Source organism: Anthonomus grandis, chromosome 6 (genome assembly GCF_022605725.1).
Source record: "Anthonomus grandis grandis chromosome 6, icAntGran1.3, whole genome shotgun sequence".
Taxonomy (NCBI): Eukaryota; Metazoa; Arthropoda; class Insecta; order Coleoptera; family Curculionidae; genus Anthonomus; species Anthonomus grandis.
Window position 1 is genome coordinate 1,840,882 of NC_065551.1, and position 19,402 is coordinate 1,860,283.

General features: G+C 34.6%; 1 protein-coding gene across 4 annotated transcripts in view; it reads left to right on the plus strand.

The window, feature by feature from the left end:
* The window catches only part of LOC126737170 (bone morphogenetic protein receptor type-1B), a 450,789-nt gene that overhangs the window by 422,571 nt on the left and 8,816 nt on the right, over window positions 1-19,402 (plus strand). Inside the window, exon 1 of one of the 4 annotated variants that reach the window (XM_050441935.1) lies at window positions 17,605-17,766. The exons of the other annotated variants lie outside the window; for them this stretch is intronic. Coding sequence (XP_050297892.1) covers window positions 17,739-17,766 — 28 coding nt within the window. The 5' untranslated portion in view covers window positions 17,605-17,738. Of the gene's footprint in view, window positions 1-17,604; window positions 17,767-19,402 lie in introns of those variants that run through there. 4 annotated transcript variants of the gene reach the window in all.

Genomic DNA, 19,402 nt, shown 5'->3' on the forward strand with positions numbered 1-19,402 from the left:
TTTAATTATTTATTGCTTAATATGTTTATTTTTATTTAAATTATTCATATTTTTTTTATAAAAAACATTAACATACATGTGCTGCAACTCCATCCCTGGACAGGTCAAATCCCCTGCAATTCCTCAAAAAGTTGCTTCACCACCTATCCATAAGGTATTTATCGTAAATATTATTTAATTTAAAAAAAGACCACTGCATTTTTCTAAATTAAATTCTATTTTTTAAATCCTTGTTTATATTTGAGCAAAGTTGAATTCTTGAATTTTTTTATTCGTATATCTTATTTAGTTGTTGGCATAATTATTGTTTTATACACATTAATGCATTTCCTATTTTTTTTCTAAATTCCTTTATGTATGATATTCCAATATTATACTATAAGATATATACGTGTATGAAAAGTATATCGTATACAACGGCATACACGTGATATCGGGGTTATTTTATCACATATTTGAGATGCAGTGATCGAGTGTAAAGACTAGCTATGCAAATCCCTTGTCAATTGTTTTAAATGCCGAAATTTTCTCCCTTGTGTAAACAGAATCGTATATGATATACTTATATTTTACAATAAATATACCTTGATCCTATACGGTTAATAAATATACCAATAGTTTTAATTTAAAAACCGTATTCTTGAACTTAGATAATGAAAAGTTGTCTAGAACCAAAAAAAAATGTAATGACTTATCTTAAAAAAACTGATTTTCGACTTATTTGCGATAAAAAATGCCACAACTACTGCAATTTTCATAGCGATAAAATAGGGTCTTTTCACGTTTTACTCGACAACCTTAAGGTTATGTGAGAAAAGTATAGATATAAAAACTAATAGATTTTTTTATTAATTATTTTCTACAAAAAAACATTTTTCATTAACCCTACCGTTCAAAATTACTTTAATTTCAACAAGGGTGTCTACATGAACTCCAGCTCTAAGTAGTTCAAGAGCGGAAGCACTCTTAGCCAGGGGTCCACTTCAACAAAGACGTTTGCATATACTGCACTATCTGTTGTAATCTTAACGTAATATAATTAATGTAATCACCGTACTGAACGCATTCAGAAATCCAAATTTTTTAAATTTACTGTGACTATCTAAAAGAAATGTTTGATATGAACATCTTTGAGCTGTAGAGGGTAAGTAGCAATCCATGAGAAATAATCATTTCCATACTAGTTCCACTATACCAACAATCCTATATTGGCCTTGGAACAATCTACAAATATTCGTTTTTTTCATCGTCGGTAATGTTGGAAATCTTCTTTTGTAAGAGTATCTCCGTGGATTTCGCTTCACCTCTTCCTTCGACTCAGACCGGATTGCTTTTAAGGCAGACTTAATCATTGGAAACAGGGAAAAGTCTCAGGGTGCTAAATCAAGCTAATACAGCTTAGACCACTGGTCGCGTTATGGGCAGGTGGATTTTTGTGGTGCAAGATCCACGACTTGTTTTTCTATAATGCTGACGGATTTTTACAAATTCGGTCTCGCAGTATTGTCAAAACTGTCAAATAAGAAGTTTGGCTTACAGTTTTTTCTCCTCATGAACCCATGCAGTCAAACGATTAGCAAGGTTTTAAATTTTGATTCAGATATCTTTGCTTTTTTCATTCTTGGGGATGCAGGAGCATGGATTTCCGATTAGTTTCAATATCGTATTGGAACCTCTCAAAAGCAGATCTGTTGACAGACGAGCTTTTAATCAGAGATCAAATTTTTTGGGACCAACTTTGGTCTTGGGAGGACTTTCTTCATGTTCAATTCGTCATGTAAAATTTTCCTGACAGTTGCTTTATCGATCGGTACAATCTCAACAATTATGCGCATACTCATAATATGACGATCTCTACGCACAACTTTATTGTTTTTATTCACTATTTGTGGAATTGAAACCAAAAAGCTATATTCGGTGCTCTCAAAAAAGCAAGGTTCTTAAATGTTTTCTCCATCCTTGCTACCCTCGGAACCTCCTTTTTTTTTAATTTGTCTAAGGCCCACAAAGAAACCCAAATTTTCCCTTTAAATAAAAATTATAGCTTTAACACTCAAAATTGCAAAAGGGCGCCTTCTTTCAGAAATTAGGACGTAATAAGGTATTCCATTCTTCAAAATGATGTATATCGCAAATAAGACCACTATTTTCATTTGAGTTTGGATGATTCCTATATCAACGGTTTTTAACATTTAGCATTACTTCTTTCTTCTAGATGTCCTCACTGTTATTTTTAATAAAAATCTGAATTATAATATGGAATTGATATAATCCTCCCTAATTTTTAGTCCGCCACTGAAAGCGAATTCATAATACCAGAGCTCTAAAAGAAGAAAGAAGAAAAAAGCTATCGAATACCTGTGGCGCCTGTGTCTCGTCTCTCGCCCGGCACCACTACTGAATAAAAGAACACGTTATTCCACCATACAATATACCATACCATTCCGTCCAAGGAGTATAATAATACGGAACACAATACAAAGCCGGCCTTTGTAACTCGCGAGAAAATATAGAAAACCGCTTAAATGTATTTTGTATTAGTTTAAGAAAAAAACATAGGCGTTGAATCGCAAACAAAGAAATTTAGTTGATCTCTAGCTTAAATAGTAACAATGTAATGTTGCCATGTGATACTATCTAATAAAAAAAGAGGTTTAGGTGAGTGGGAGACTTTGGAATTGAGTTGGAACCACAAGGATTTACACAAGTACATTCAAGATGTCGTCGTTTTACTTATATACAGATGACGCTGATCTTCTGTTGTACTGTATTGTACATTAACTGTCGTGGCTGTCAAATACATAAAGGATATTTACAGGACATAAGAAAAAGAAAGGAATTCCTCTCAAGAACTCTATAGGTGACTAGCTCCACTAAACTGTCTCCTAATAGTATCATTTATGGTTAAACCCCTGTAAAATGTTTCTAGACGAATTCAAAAGTATCATCAGGGCGTGGAGACAGCATATTGAACCATTGCATTGCATTGCATTACATTTATTAAGTAAGTAATTATTTGGAGAGTTAACAATCCTGATTACAACCGAGTGATTGGCTCCAATCACTGTTGCGTGTGAACAGCATCTAGAACTGCAGTATTGATAAATAAACCGTTCCAACTCCGACTCAGTTTTTTCTTATAATACATGTCAACAAAATCACTAGGCCTAATACAAGCATATTCATCCAAGATGGCGCTGAGCCATCCACTCAAAGATGGCGCTGAACACCATCATATTAATAGAGTGACATTAATAGTTTCTAAAGCGTAAAGCATCCACCAAGAGATGGAGCTAAACTGTTTTTGAACTGACTCTGCAATATCAGTGCAGGTGCTGGTTTTAAACACACAGAAGCCAATCAACTTATGACAGATATCAACTGGCATTAAAACAGAAATATGTTAATTATTCATAATTAATGAAGACTTCGAACCACACAGTGTAATGTCTGGATTTGGAAACAATTAACAACCAACACTATACTGGCCATAGGAGTATTAATCGATATCCATTGATAGGTTGCTGGCATAGCTACAAACAATTGGATTCAATTAGTGGAAAACAGGAAAGAGGATTAAAACACATATTTTAATATACTACCTAGCGACACATATACAAACCTCTTCAGACATTGTCGGTTGGTTCTTACCCACATTTGTGGAAGTGGATCTTTCTGAAACCAATTTTTAAAAGTGGGTTAAAAGGAAATATCATAGGACAGTTGTACACTCGCTGAGACCCTTGGATTGTTCTAAATCCGTAACTAAATATCTTAGTTGAAACTTCAGACACTTCATGAATTCTGAGCAGCATGAGCATGGAAAAAAACTATCAAGTTGATTCTATATATTCAGACTTTTCTAAAGCGTTTGATAGGGTAGTACCATCATCTGCGCATCGAAAAGTCATTTAGGCCTAAGGAAAAGGCACATTTCTTATATTCTGAATAACTGACCAGGAACAACAGATGCTAACAAATTAACGAAAGAACTGCTGTCAATCTGAACAAAAGCAAAGGCTGCTTTGCCGACCCAGGGGGTCTATAGGGCTTCATTGAAGTCCTAACAAATTACTTTAGGCTTAAGTCTAGTTCTAGGGCTTGGCATCTCCACACCTACCATAGAAGGAAATTAATAGAGCGAAAAGGGACTTGCCCGCTGGACTCTGATTACTACTACCAAGTTACTATTATTACTACTACCAAGCCTGAGGAATCCATTGCTCAGTTGCCTTTCTGTTGGTGAGGGAATCAAGTGGACAAATGTGAAGATGTTCTGTCTCACGTTCTCATTGTGAATCTATTTTATTCATTTTATTTATATCTCATTTGGGTAAACTATGGCTCACTTTGTTTCTGTCTTTTAAGATGATCTTAAAATCTATTACGCTTCATTGGTAAAATACGACGATGTCCGCCGTAAATTCTGTAAATACTTTACTAACACTAGGGTCTACAATCGTAATCACTTCTTGAAAGAGTTCAAAATAGATTTTTGAAAGCTGCAGCCTACATATTACCTTGGATAATGGGGAAGAAGAATAAAAATGGAATTATAGCTGACTGAGGGCTTTCTTAAATTTTCATCCACTGATATAAAGGAAAAGAAACTTTATGCTATGTTTTCTTTATAAGCTCTTGAGAGGATTTGTTGATTGTCCTGAAGTATGAAGGTTCATTTTTCCAAGTGAGTGGGGCAGAGGAGAACAAGAAACACCTGTTTCATGTACGTTTCTATAGTACAAATAAATCAGTCTTAAGAATGTTTCGATCTGCAAACTCAAAAAGTCTCTAATAATATACATATATGAGGTTTACTTCATGTACTTGATGCTATGTGAAATGGGTGGACGCAGAAGTTAAAATGATGTACCAACGAATAAAAAAAAGACCTCATTTGATCAATTTTATATCTGCTTCTATAATAAATCAACTCTCTTCCTAAATAGATCGAAACATAAACAGCTATACAATACTGATTTAATGTAAATCCGCTCTATTTCAGGAAGATCATACTGAATTCTCAGAAAATATCAACTTGGCAGCATGGTTTTGGTCATAGAAGATCCACTGCCACCAATTTGTACATTATCAATCTGATCTATTGCTCCTAACGGAAGAACATAAGCAGGTAGATGTCATTTAAACTGACTGTTCTAAAGCATGCGATCGGGTTGATCATAAAGTTTTGTTGGAGAAGTTGTTGTCTGTGGGTTTTCATACTTAATTGGTTGAAAAATTAATTTGAGAGGCATGCTCAGAAAGACAAGATAGCGAGTTGCCTCTCTGATTTAATTATAGTCACCTCAGGGTGGACATGCATCTCCTTTGCTTTTCAATGCTTTTATCAATGGCAGTTCGACTTGCTTCAAAAACAGCAAATGTCTGCCTTTTGCTGATGACCTAAAATTTTGCAAAGGTGTGGGCAGTGTCACCAGGAGCTTTTGCAGGATAACCTGGATAGCTTTTCCACTTGGTACAGCATAAATCGGCTTCGTCTAAATATCAATAAATATTGTTATATCAGCTTCACTCGCAAATTGAATTAAATGAATATCAAGGATACAATAAATAACTATCCTATTAAATATGTCTCTTTTATAAATGACCTGGGTGTCACACGTGATGTGAGGTTAGCTGACATTAATCATGTGGCCGTGAGGGCTTTCAAGTTGCTGGGTTTTGTAATCATCTCTCAGTTGAGGCAACCAAACTCATTTACTGTTCCCTGGTCAGATCAGTCTTAAAATACTGTTATGTGGTATTATCCTCTTATCACCAAATTCATATTAACACTCTTGAAAGGGTTGAACATACAATTTTGAGGCCCTATGCGTATAAGTCTCATATTACCATGGTTGATCATGTTTTATTGAGAATCATCTGACTCTGATGCCTCTTGCCAGTCGTACGGAGGTCTATGGTGCATTGTTCATCTTGTACATCGTGATATTGATTGTCTCTTTCTTTTAAGTTATATAATATTTAATGTTCCATGGGGCTTCGCCATCATCCTACTCTCAATGTTCGTTTTCATAGAACATTCTATAAAATTTATAGCCCTATCGTTTGTTATATGCGTTTTCTAAATAAGCATCCTGATATTGACATTCATACTTTCACTATCAATATTGTGATAAGTTGTTAGCTTGGTAAATGTGTTGTTATAGTTTGTAAAATTAAATGGGTTTTTCCCGTATGTTCAATATATAAATAAATAAATAACCTTTTGCACAGGTATTTATGGAAAAGAAAATTTCGGGTCATTCCTTCTGGGAGAAAATGTAACTAGGCAACATATCTGGAATCCATAATGGAAGAGGTGCGCAATGGAATGGCCCGCCCGATCTTCAGATTTAACTCGCATAGACCTTTTCTTAAACTTAAAATGTATACGCCACCTGCGAATACATATTAAAAATCTGAAAAGTTCGCGAGGAATTTCTACTTCTGTTTCCTATATATCTAAACCGATGTGTTATTTATGAACATAACGTTTTCATGTAGAATACTGTGTCAAACTATATTTGACTTATTTCCAAATATTGAAAATTGGGTTAATTAATATTCATCAAAAAATATTTTAAAAAAATACTAAACTTAATTAGCTTGTTATTGTTTTTTCCGAAGAAAAATATTTCAAAGGCAAAAAAATACAGTTTTATTTTAAAACGGAGGATTTAAATCGTATGCATGTTGAAATACGAAAATAAACTGTGGGCGTCGTGTACAGCTGCTTAACTAAATAAATAATTTTTCATTCATACTTTCTTGTTAAATGGTAGTACGTATATCCGGACGCGATGCATGTGTTAATCAGAATTTGTAATGCAATTTGTACAGGATCGGATTTCGAATTTTTATTGTGTTTAGCGTCCATTGTCATTTTAATAAGGCATTTATGTTAAATTCTTGGCTCATTCCTAGCGTTTTAGAAAAGTAAAATTAAATTGTCTGATTATGCATGTTAATGTGTCAAGTCAAATGTTTTATTTTTTCAATTGGCACAGTTTTATAATGCTAATAAGAAAAACTCACCTAGACATAATATGACATTCACTTCATTTCTGACTGATTTTTATTTTTATCAATATTCTTCCTTATACTGGTCTGTCTAATTTAGGTCTTACAAATCAGTGCATTAACTTGCAATAACAAATCATAAGTTAAAAAGGAGACCATAATACACTCCTACCTACTACCTCACTTACCTACTCCTCCTCTTCTTATTAGAGTTCAAGTCAAATTGCACGTAATGAAGGGCATGAAGTGAGTAAGGATTGGCGAGAATGTTCGATGGATCCCGAGTTATATCAGGTGTTGTCTTCACTACGCAAAAATGCATTTTGCGTAGTTCTGCGGCTTGATTTCATGCATTTTGACCAGACGTGTATACTCTTTTAAATTTCGCATTCCTGTTCAAAAACAACCAATAAAATCATATAAAAAGCTAGTTCAATCTCTTGGATTAACCAATATTTTTACAATAGAACATCTTTAAGCCTAACACATAAATCACCATTAAACCATCGAGCCATTAGCTCTTAGACACTCATCCACATCACTTTTGAAACTCACGAAGTAAACAAACAGGTAAAAAGTTAGACAGTCGAATCAAGTAAGTTCCAAGTCGTAGTCTCGTCAACGTGATAAATCATGGTGGTGAGTCGTTGTCACAAAGATGTATTGAGTGAGCCGAGTTCTAAGTCGTAGTCGGTTGTTCGCAGAGTTGTCCCCTAATATCAAAGAAGAGTTTTCAAATCTTTAATCCCAAATACCCCAAGACATGCCGCTCTAGCTCTTTCTCTCTTTATACTCTTAGTGACCATTTGAGACAGAGTAAGCGTTCCAACAGTTCAAGCGAAGTTACGTCTCATTCAAATCTCCTAAACTGTTCCATATTCCATTTTTTGGAGCTATAACAGAGAAATATTTTGTATTGTACAAGTTTGTCTTATTTATCATATAAGTTCAGATTCAGATTACCTGTGGTTCTTGACTCGACTCAGCACAACTAAACGATTGTGTCCCGTCCTATTTAGGAAAGAAACCAGGCAGCAGTTTTGCTCTGAATAGAAGAAATCTTGATCGAAATGAATCGTGATTCTTAAAGGTTAAAAATCTGACGGCGTTAGATCAGGAGATCAAGGAGACCAGGCAATAAGTCCTCTACCTATCTCACGGTTTCAATAGACGTTATTTATTCAATGCAATATAATAGAACACTTATCTCTTGAAACCCACCGAAACATGTGCTATACTCATTTAAACGTTGCTATGTAGGAGCATTGAATTCACATATTTTTAATAGCAAATTTCGGAATGACATAAGCGGTCAGCTCAATATTTTGAGATAAAAAAGAATTCCTTCCGAGTTTTTAAAATTTTCTAGTAAACCTTAGGACTTTCGTCAGCGCCATTACTTAACAAAACGAACAGAATAAATAAAACAGTTGCAAGGTTGTAACATTTGGCCCTTGAACATCTTACTGAGCGGAATCGTTAAATGCAGAACCTGTATAGTCTTCAGTCGAAGCTAGAGAGCAATGCTTTTTTTGTAACAGCATTTATGAGCTGCACCGATTTTCGCTTCACCTCTCCCACCAACTTGAACCAGGTTCCTTTCAGAGCAGACTTAATCTTCGGAATAGAAAAAAGTCACAGGGTGCTAAATCAGGAGAGTACGGCGTCCGTTCGAGTACTGAAGTGCCTCTAATTAACTGTCCTGGTGCTTGGTATCCGTGACTTGTTTTCCAGAACTTTGTTTACTGCGCACTCGCTCTCCTAGTGTTGCCAAAACTGTTAAATAATGAATTTGGTTCACCCAGGGGGTTACACTGTTTCTCATTCAGTGATCACGATTCAGTCATTGATTCTGAAAATTAACGTGGCTTTAGATTTTAATTGCGAAATTTTTGATTTTTTCCTTCTTAAGGATGCAGGAGTTTTCTGATTTGAGTAGATCTGTTGACGGACTTTGGTCAGGTGTCAAATTTTTTGGAACCAACTTTGAGAGTTTCTTCATGTTCGATTCGTCAAGAAATTTTTTTTGTCAGATTCTTTATCGACGTTTACAGTCTCAACCAATATCTTGCGGAAGTGAAGCAGAAACAGCGCGACCTAGACGTCGGTCATTTTCCGTACTCTCTCGGACTTAAGAGAACTATTTATACAATTCGAAAATAATTTGAAAATGAGCCAGACCAATGTATTCTTTGTACCATGAGCCAAACCTCGTAGTTTTTATAATCGTTTGATGTTCTCAGTGACTCATCCTAATATATTTTTTTTGTTTAAGCAACATTTTTATTGGAAATAGCAATAAAAAATACTTTGACAAATATGAAGTAACCTAATGTATTTGCCACAATCCTCGCCGAACAAACCTACCATTAAACAAATAGTTACGAAACGTATGCACAATATTTTGCCTTGCTTCACTGAGATAACCTGGTTTTATCGCCAGAGCAGTCTGTGGTACTCGGACAAAAATATTTTGCAATTTTCCACATGGTTTGCACTCAACATATGTGCGTGATTTGTAACTTACGAGGAACGTGGATTTTTTTTCAAAACAATTTCTGAAACAATAGGCTTAAGCGTTAAAGTTGCGAGCAAAACCCAGTTAACGAGTGTTTTGAATAAGTACACGACTTTTCAATGGCTAGACGTACCAACTTTTCTATTATATTAGGGTCTTATATCAATAGCATCCGAATCACAAAAGAGGGTCATAAAACACTTAGCAAGGTCTGGTGCCAATATAATCGAAGGTACTTAGTGCTATAAGTGGAGATTTCCACTCTAATTGGGATCAAAATAAACAAAATATTTAAAAGTGCCTATATAATGTCTAGCCTGTCCAAGATTTATACCTAGACAATAGATTTAAGGGCTTATGGCGGCAATATTGTTATTATTTAAATTCAATTACAAATGGTGAGACGGTGACGGTCTGCCTAGTCTAGTTGCTCGGTTTAAGATATTTTTGCAATAATGCCAAACGAATATTATGTAAGATAATTTGTTCAGGAATTTAAGAAAAATGTAAATGCTTGTTTACCTTTCATGTGTAACTAATTTCTTAGTGTAAATTAATAGCATGCGTTGCATATCCGACTATTATGAGCCAATTTATATGGTGTTTATTAATAAATTTTGTTTTTGCCATTTCATCATTTTAAATCAATGGTTTGGTCGACTGTACTTTAATAAAATATTTTTGTTTATGCAGACATGCGGCCATTGTTTTCTGTTTATAAGGAAAGTTTAAAAACAAACATGTGTATCCTTACGCATGTATTTTTTTCAATTTTATTTTCTATAACTAAATATCTATATTATATATTTTATTTATATCTTTATAACTAAACCATCGTACATCAAAAGATATTGTAACGAAATTCGGGAACGCACTTTTATTGGCAATGTCAAAAATATTAACATAACTCGCCTTGACTGTCGTTTTAATTGTTTCTTCATTGTTTTTGCCGAAAGAGACCAATAATCTTAGAAGAATACTAGTCAAAGCAAGCAAGTATACAAATTGTAGAAAATATAAAATACAAGGATTTACAATAATATAACCTAAATAACCTAAATTGGGGCCAAAATGGGACCCTCAAACAAAATAAACCACTTAAAAACTAGACACTATGATGAAAATATTAAATCAAACGTAACTATGACCCTAAATAAACCCTACGAATTAAGAATAACTTAGAACAATACTAAGAATAATTAACGTATTTACATTTATGTACGTATTAACGTATTTATCATAATAATATACAGGTTGGGCAATCAGTCATTACGCATAGAGAGGTGCTTACAGGAGAAATATGGTAAGACGCACGCATGCATTTCGTACTCTCTGCTACTCACCTGCTACGTCGTTGTTTTTTAGTACGACGTTCTAAATTAAGTTCTTTAAATACATCGGTGTAGAACCCACATAGAATCTACTTCATAGCGTACTAAATTCGTGTTTATAAATGGTCTCGTTAAGATAACCTCAAAAATTAATGTCATTTAAGCCAATCTGAAGATCTAGGAGGCCCTTTCATATCGCCAGTACCACTAATGATGGTTAGGAAAAGTACTTGTCGAAAATTCTTTTACCAGACAGCCGTCTTGTTAAAAATAGACCGATCCCAGGTCTAAATCATCAGGGTTTAAATCATCAATAAAAAATGGCCCTATAATATGGTCACCCAAAACATATGGTCGAAAACTTCTGTGCTCATTTTCCCGAGACCAATAATGGAAGGATTGTGTCTCCAATGTAATGGAAAAGAAGATTTCGTAAAAAAATTTCATGTTTATTGGCTCTATCATGATTTCACAAAATTCCATTCTTTGCCACTGGTGTTCGGGAAATATCTCCTGAGTTTTGAAATATTTGGAACATTCGAACACCAAATTTTTTCCAAATACTGGTAACAGTTTAATGGTTTCTTCACTTGATCGTACTCGATCACGGACTTGCTTCTATTTGATCGTGTTGAAATCCATCCAGGACACTACAAACCATTTCTTCCAGTCGTTCTTGCACCTGGACCCTTTTGATAGAAGAATCTTGCAACTTAAGGGTGGCATTTATGACAATCTTGAAGATAAAAGGATGTCCGAAGCATGATCAAACGACCGGGAGGAACCGCTCATCGACGAGAGGAAGGGCTGGTGCCATTATTTTGGACAATGCGTAATCTTCAATTCCCCAACCTGTATAACAAAAAATTAAGTTAATTCAATACTCTTTAGAGTTACTGAATTGCGGTGACTTTTGTTTAAATTAATTCTTTTTAGTATCTCATTTTTGAAAATTCAAACTTTTTTATAAACTTTGGCGCTTTCTAACTTTGTTTCCGTTGTTTGTAAAGCTTAGCTTCCATGTAAATTGTAGATAATTGTTCAAACTTTATTTTGTATTCTATAAATGTTTCTGAGCGACTTACTATCTAACCAGAAAATTAAATTCAAAATTTTTTGAGTTCCACAAAAAAACTAAAAAAGACGTTTTTTGAGCTTGTCTCATAGACACAGCGATGAATTAATGAAATAGGAGCAGTTTAAACAAAATATTTTCAAAATTTTTAGCTTTAAAACCCATATATTTTTAGCAATCTGTTACTGTATAAATATACTCTTAACATTTAATATTTTTGTAATCATTTGGGATTTAAGGTTTCTCCAACAGCTAAACCTAGTAGAGTAAAAAGGATCGACTAGTTCTTCTACTGTCGAATCCTGGTTCAAAAAAGAGCAATGGAAACATTTTATCATAAAATTATTTTAAGGATGCAGCTTTGAATTCTTTTTTAAGGAATTTATAGCAGTTTGATACAAGCCTCATAAAAAATAGCCAGTCAGTGTTAAATCATAGGATTCTGGAGACTAATTTACGGGCCCATTAAATTAAGCGGTTCGATCAATGAACGTTTTATTCAATAAATCAATTGTGGTAAAAGAAAATCAATAATCATCGCCAAACATTAATTGTAACGTTCGACAATGGCATGAAGAATCTCTACACTTTAAATATGACAGTTGTGCTTATTGACGTATCCATTGAACCATAAATGAGCTTCATTCAATAAACATTTTGTTGGGAAATTCAGGGTCTGCAGAATTTTTGATCCAATTCATCATGTGTGTGTTGATTGTGCGTTCGATTCCTAGACGAGTTGTAACCTCGCAAACCTAAATCATAAACTGGATGGAAATAGAACTACCATTCTTGGGAGAATGGTACATGTAAATGGTGATGTGCATACCTCTGTATTTAGGCTTAGACTAAAACCACCAAACCCAGCGAATCAACGAGATCTTGGGATCGCTTCAAGGCATAAAGCATTCTGTTGCGACTTGACGAGATAGCAGAACAATCACATGATCTGTGCTCCATTGGAGTGTCTTTCACGTCCTTTCGATTGTGTAATTTATTTAGAACTTTTACTCTTAGTAAGATTCACGAAAAATTCCACGATGACGATTGGACTGACTTAACCATTTCTACACTTGGCAGTAGCAATAACTTCTTTGGAATACACATTACAAGATTTCTGAGCATGCGCGTTTTTTATAAAAATTAGAGCGCACAGAATCCGTGCTTGCTGGACTTCTGGAAATTTGAACAATTTGCAGTTTGCTGTTGTGTCCAGTCTACTAATGACAAAATAGCAAACCCGACTGCAATATAAAAGAAGTGATAACTGCGCCCAACTATTAAAATTGAGGCGATCTACTCTTGTTATGGAGAACGATATACAGTGCTTTTCTTTGAAGTCACCCCCCCCATTTATTGTTTGAACGAGTCAAAAAAAATTTTTGAAACTTGGCATAAGTAAATTGGTCTATAGATACTATTTTTCACTGTAAACTAGGTAGTTGTAAATTCCAAGATGGCGGCTGGGCGACATCTTGAGAAAAAATTTTAAATAGAAAGGGGGGTCGTGTGGTACCTCATTTAAAAGATTTTATTGAGTACTTTTAATATTTATTACATGGACTCGGTGGACTCCGGTTTGGCCTGTCTAAAAGTAACAGCCAAAAAAATACACTGTTGCGATTTTATTAACGTTTTTAATAATAATATACAAATAACTTATAATTTTTGAATTTTGGATTTAAAGATTAACTTTTTGGTTTCTAAAGACTTACTGAACCGCCCTCGTATGTCACATTTCACGTTAAAGGTTGCAATATACGGTCCAAATCGCAACAGTGTATTTTTTTGGGTGTTACTTTTAGACAGGTCAAAACGGAGTCCACCGAGTCCATATAATAAATATTAAAAGTACTCAATAAAACCTTTTAAATGAGGTAACACAAGATTTCTATTTAATGCATTTATTCAAGATGGCGCTTATGTGTTATTTTGACATTTAGAACTGTCGTTTTTATGTCAAAATAAAATAGTGACGCATTTATTTTCGTACACTGATTTTTACCTATTCAAAAATCATAAAAATGTAAAACGTTAAAATAAAAAAAAATACTTTTTTATTAGGCCGCCATTTTGAAACGAGTTAAGATATAGGTCTAATATTTCAGGGTTATAAAGTGTTCATTGAGACCTCTAAAATGAGGTACCACACGACCCCCCTTTCTATTTAAAATTTTTTCTCAAGATGTCGCCCAGCCGCCATCTTGGAATTTACAACTACCTAGTTTACAGTGAAAAATAGTATCTATAGACCAATTTACTTATGCCAAGTTTCACAAATTTTTTTTGACCCGTTCAAAAAACAAATGGGGGGGGGGGACTTCAAAGAAAAGCACTGTATATGTAGGTGGCTCTGTTTCTGTTACTTGCAGAGGTTGGTGTGAACCTCACTACCCTTAGGGCTCTGTTGAGAGAGGAAAGGGTCACCATCAGCTCACTATCCAGCACAGCGAATTAACGAGAGCGACAATGGTGTCGAGGAAAGGTCCTCTGATTTCTCCTGAATCGGTACACCGAGCATTCTGTTATGTAGTGACTATAACTATGGCTGTGTTTGTCTTAGAGCTTGCATGCCTTATTGAGCTCATGCTTAGTTTTAATGTTAACAAATGGCTGTGAACAACTGATTAGTTAGAGAATATCCCCATTTGAACATTAGATCCTTAAGGTTTGCTATAGATTCACAGAAGGCTTTGGTCTTAGTAGTTAAATAAACAATGTTGAGGCAAGTCCTCGTAACCAAGGAATCAGCGACAAGATCACCTTTGCTCGAGTGGTCTCTTGATTCCACTAATTCCTATCCTGGTTTTGGAGAAAAAGTGTCTTAGCGTTGCTGTGTAATAGTTCTGACACGTGTGTTGATCTAGACACCGAAAGATTTATTACTAACTGCTGATTATTTGTTCTGCCATATATTTAATACACGAATTAGCAGTCGATTTTGTTAGCATTCAAAGTGAGTTTAAGTGTGTTCGGTCAATTTTTACTTTAAGTCAAATCAATAAAGGTTTTCGTAAATACTCATGTTGCCCTTAGAATATCTGTTAATGAATGTATATATACAGAGAGAAATAGGGATTCCCGAACGTGTTTTGTAGAGTGCCTATCAAAACTTCTAAAAAATTACTACCGATATTATTAACTTTAGTCATCTGTTTTCGAGTCGCTGCTTTTAAAAACATCTGACACACCATTGACTCCATAAACGTTTAGCATCATATTAAAGGCCCTTGCTAAATCAAGGAAAGCTGATGTTAACAGAGAGTTTTTTTAGTATGTTGTACCTTTTTTTTCCACCTTTGACTTCTGAAATACTATTCGCATTAGAATCGGAGCTACTCGACTCTTGACAAACATTAAATTTTTGACTTTAGTCAACAGTATCTTATCATTAGATGTCGTTAAAAATTGTATTCGCGTCAGGGCCTATTGCGCACATATTTAATCTTATCTTGTCTTCAACAGTATTTCCCGATAAATGGAAGACTGCAAGAATATCCCCATTACTCAAAAAGGGACCGAAGAACGACATTCAAAATTACAGAGCTATATCGATCTTATGTAATTTCTCCAAACTTTTTGAAATAGTTCTTTTTAATAGAATATATGCCCATGTCAAATTAGACATAGCACCTAATCAATTTGGTTTTGTCATGTCAAAAATCGCTCCTGTACAGTAAGCGAGTTCAAGCCAGGTTCTTGCCTAAATGAGTATTTGTATCAGCATTTGGATAATAGAGGTCAGGTTGATGTAATATACCTTGATTTCTGCAAAGCTTTTGACCAAATTGACCACTTAGTACTTCTTCATAAGCTAACATTTTTTGGTTTTTCTAAGGATTTAGTTGCTTTAATAAAATCTTACTTACGAGGTCGTAAACAATTTGTTGAATATGTCTCCTATATACGAACTGTGCTCGGGAGTTCCGCAAGGATCTAATTTGGGCCCGCTTCTCTTTTTATTGTTTATAAATGAACTTGCCAAATTACTGTCTTGTATTTGCGGATGATATAAAATTGTTCACAAAAATAGATAATGAAGACGATTGCGAATTCCTTCAGGTAAATCTTAATAAAGTAGAGAATTGATGCAATGTCAATAGACTATATTTAAATGTTAATAAATGCTCTATTCTCTCATTTTCTAGAAAACTGTTGCCAATCAATTTTGACTATAGAGCAAATAATGTTGTGTTAGCCAGAGTGGGTGAGGCGATTGATCTGGGAATTACTTAATATGATGCGAAATTAAGTTTCGCCAAGCATGTAGCAAAAATAGTCTCTGCCAAATTGTTAGGTCAAAATGTTAAGCATTTTGATTTTCCATTTTTATACATATTTTGGTATTTTCTTTTTTCTGTCCTGCTTTGCATGTGCTGAAGTACAAACATATTTTTTAATGCTTCTTTTTTTTTTTTTTTTCTTGTAATTGGGTAACAAACCTGTTGGAAATAAATGCCTCTTTTTTTTTATTAGTGTAATATGGTCGGTTGCACAATAGTAGCAGATTGTTATTCTCTCATTTCTTGATGAGTTCATAATGTTCTTAAGTACGTTTTTTTCTCGATGTGATTGTTCGTCACCGGTCGTAAATAATTCAACGTCGCCCATAATACCGCCGACCCTATAATTTATTTCCATAAACACCAGGCACAATGCTACATTTAAATATTGAGACCCGCCCACATGGTAAAATCATAATCTCCAGGTACCATCCCTCAAGTACTTTACGGTTACTTCAGTATTGCCCAAAAACTGCCGATTACGCATAGATCCTAAAGACCCTATTAAAAGTTATAATAGCTGGTCTGGAAGAAAGCATTCGGCGCTAGGGCTCCGGTCTAGTCCCGACGATCCCAAAAACCAATTAATTTTGAAACACTCGGTACTAATATGCAGACTTAAACCTTCGAAAAGGCGCCAAGAGTCGCTGGGAGTTTTACCATCGCGGTCGAATGTTAATTTGTATACGGCTGTAAATACAGTATTTATTTAATAATTTTTTTTGGGACCAGTTTCAGTTTCTATGTAAGAAGCAAATTTGCTTTAATGCTTAGCAAGCTCCAGCAAACTTACTTGCATAGGCTTCATTTGTTGTATGATAAATGAACAATGTCCACTTTCGGTTAGTAGGTTAGGTGAGAACTGAAGAGTACATATTTCCTTTTTTGCGGCTATAAAATGAAGTTTCTTAATTTTTTTAATGCGAATTCATCTAAAGTATAACATCAGAATAATCAAGAATATTGGTATTAATGATCTTCTGGACACCTGGTTCACTTAAAGCTGAAGTGGCCGTAGTGGTTGGGTCATATTTGACCACCACACTACAAAGTGACATCGAAACAAATGGAGAAAAAAATTCTGCTCCTTTATGTATGGATTACTTGCTAGAAGACCTACGATCAGGACTTTGACTAACATTAGGTATGCAGATGACACTACAATTGAAAAAATGCCAGTTATAATTTGATTTGTTAACCACCCGCAATACAATTCTTTAAATCATTATCGGTACCACCACTTACGGGTACCATACGAATAAATGCACAGTGCTAAAACTACAGAAAAACCAGTGCTGTACCCTCGGCTTGACTTCTACCTGCGAGACCACTCCAAGAACGCTGGAGCCTACGAGCGGAGATTCGAATTCTGAAAGCTTTCAGTTGTAAGATTTCTCTCATGGCGAGCGTGCGGTGAATATTTTTTCACATTTTCAAGTTGTTTTTCTGGATTAAATCGTGTGTTCAGTGCCAAAAAAGTGTTGTAGGATATACAGGGAAGGGACAGGATGTATGTGACGGAACCTACATCGGCCGGTGAGTGAGAATTTTACTTTTAAAGCGGCCATTTGGTTTGATAGGAATCGAGGTCTGTCATTGGTCAAAAGTGGAGTGGTTGAAATGAGGGCTTTTTTTAAAAAATTTGGCCCTTCGATAAGAATTGGGTTGCAAGAAGTATGTGTGGTGAATAGTTGGGTCGACCTAGTTTGTTCTATTTGTGATTTGAAGTAAGGGATGAGTTAAGGTATTAAAGGCAAACTATTAATAATGTTTTTAATTCTATAAACCTGTGTATTGTGGATAAAAAATATTAAAATAACTTTCTAGCATGTGCTTTATAGAATTTCCTTATACCGACAAGAAATCATCAGCAATAAATCTTACCTATTCTAAGAACAGGCTTGTTTGAAGTGTGAATTCTGTGAAAAGAATGTTTTCACATCTCGCATTAATGTTTGCTTTGAACATATGGCGAGTGAAATATGTCAGGCAGTAGGGCGTCCTAATAAAAATTGCATTGTCTTTGTCTTTTATGTGTGGGCATGCAGTTTATCAATAACGTTCCTTTTTTTATCACCAATGTTAAATATATGCATATAATTGTTTTTTGTATGTTTTAAAGAAGGAAAATTAGTTTGTATGTTTTCGGATTACACAAGGTGGGTAATCAACTGCACACAATCACATACTTATCATTCGGGTAACCTAAAGGATATAGAGTTAAGAGCAACGGTTAAAAAATATTTATTAATTTAGCAAGTAAATTTTATTGACAATTTAAAAAAAAAATTTCGCATGTGTGACAAAAAAAATTTGTACTACCTAAGCAAATTATATTAACAAATAAATAAGTATATCTTGAATTAAGTCTTACTGGTGGGATTAATAATATATTTGATATTAAACTAATAAAACATTTTAAGTACATGCATAGGTACATTTAATTGAAATAATGTTGTATTTCATGTAAAGCATATTAAATATTAATATTATGAAACTAAATTTCCTTTTTGACCCAACGAACATTGTCAAAAAAGTCCTATTGGACAGATTGAACACCGCACCTTCTGCATGCATATCGGACAATCAGAGAGATATAAAATATAAATGAAATGCCCAATAAATATCAGATTTACTATTTATGTCTTAGTGCATTAGAAATGTAGACTTTATAAACCCTGAAGAGTGCGTAAAATAAGTAATTTAAGCAGGGGAAATAATAGGACAACAATGTAGTTACAATGGTGATATGATTGCAGCAGTGTTTTATGATCTATCCAAGGCAGTTGATTGTGTTAAGAAAGCTCGAATAATACAATTTTAGAGCGAGTACGATCTTTTTCCTTGGGCAGTAACTGCAGTGACTCCTCATGGGTCAGTCTTGTTTTTCATCATCAATTAGCTCTTTGCATCCACTGCTGGATATAGGCCTTCTTCATTTCTGCCCATTGTCCTCGATTTTCAGCGCTCTGCATCCACTTTATTGTTATTCTTTTGATATCGTCCTCATATCAAAAGAAGATGTGTCTCTTGTCAGCTCTTGGTTTCCACTGGCGCAGCAATTTTGTCCATTGCCATATGTCCAGCTTAGTTCCACTTGAGCTTAGCCACCTCGTAAAGAACATCTAGGACTTCTGTGCTGGCCCGTAAGTCCATATTTCTAACGTGGTCA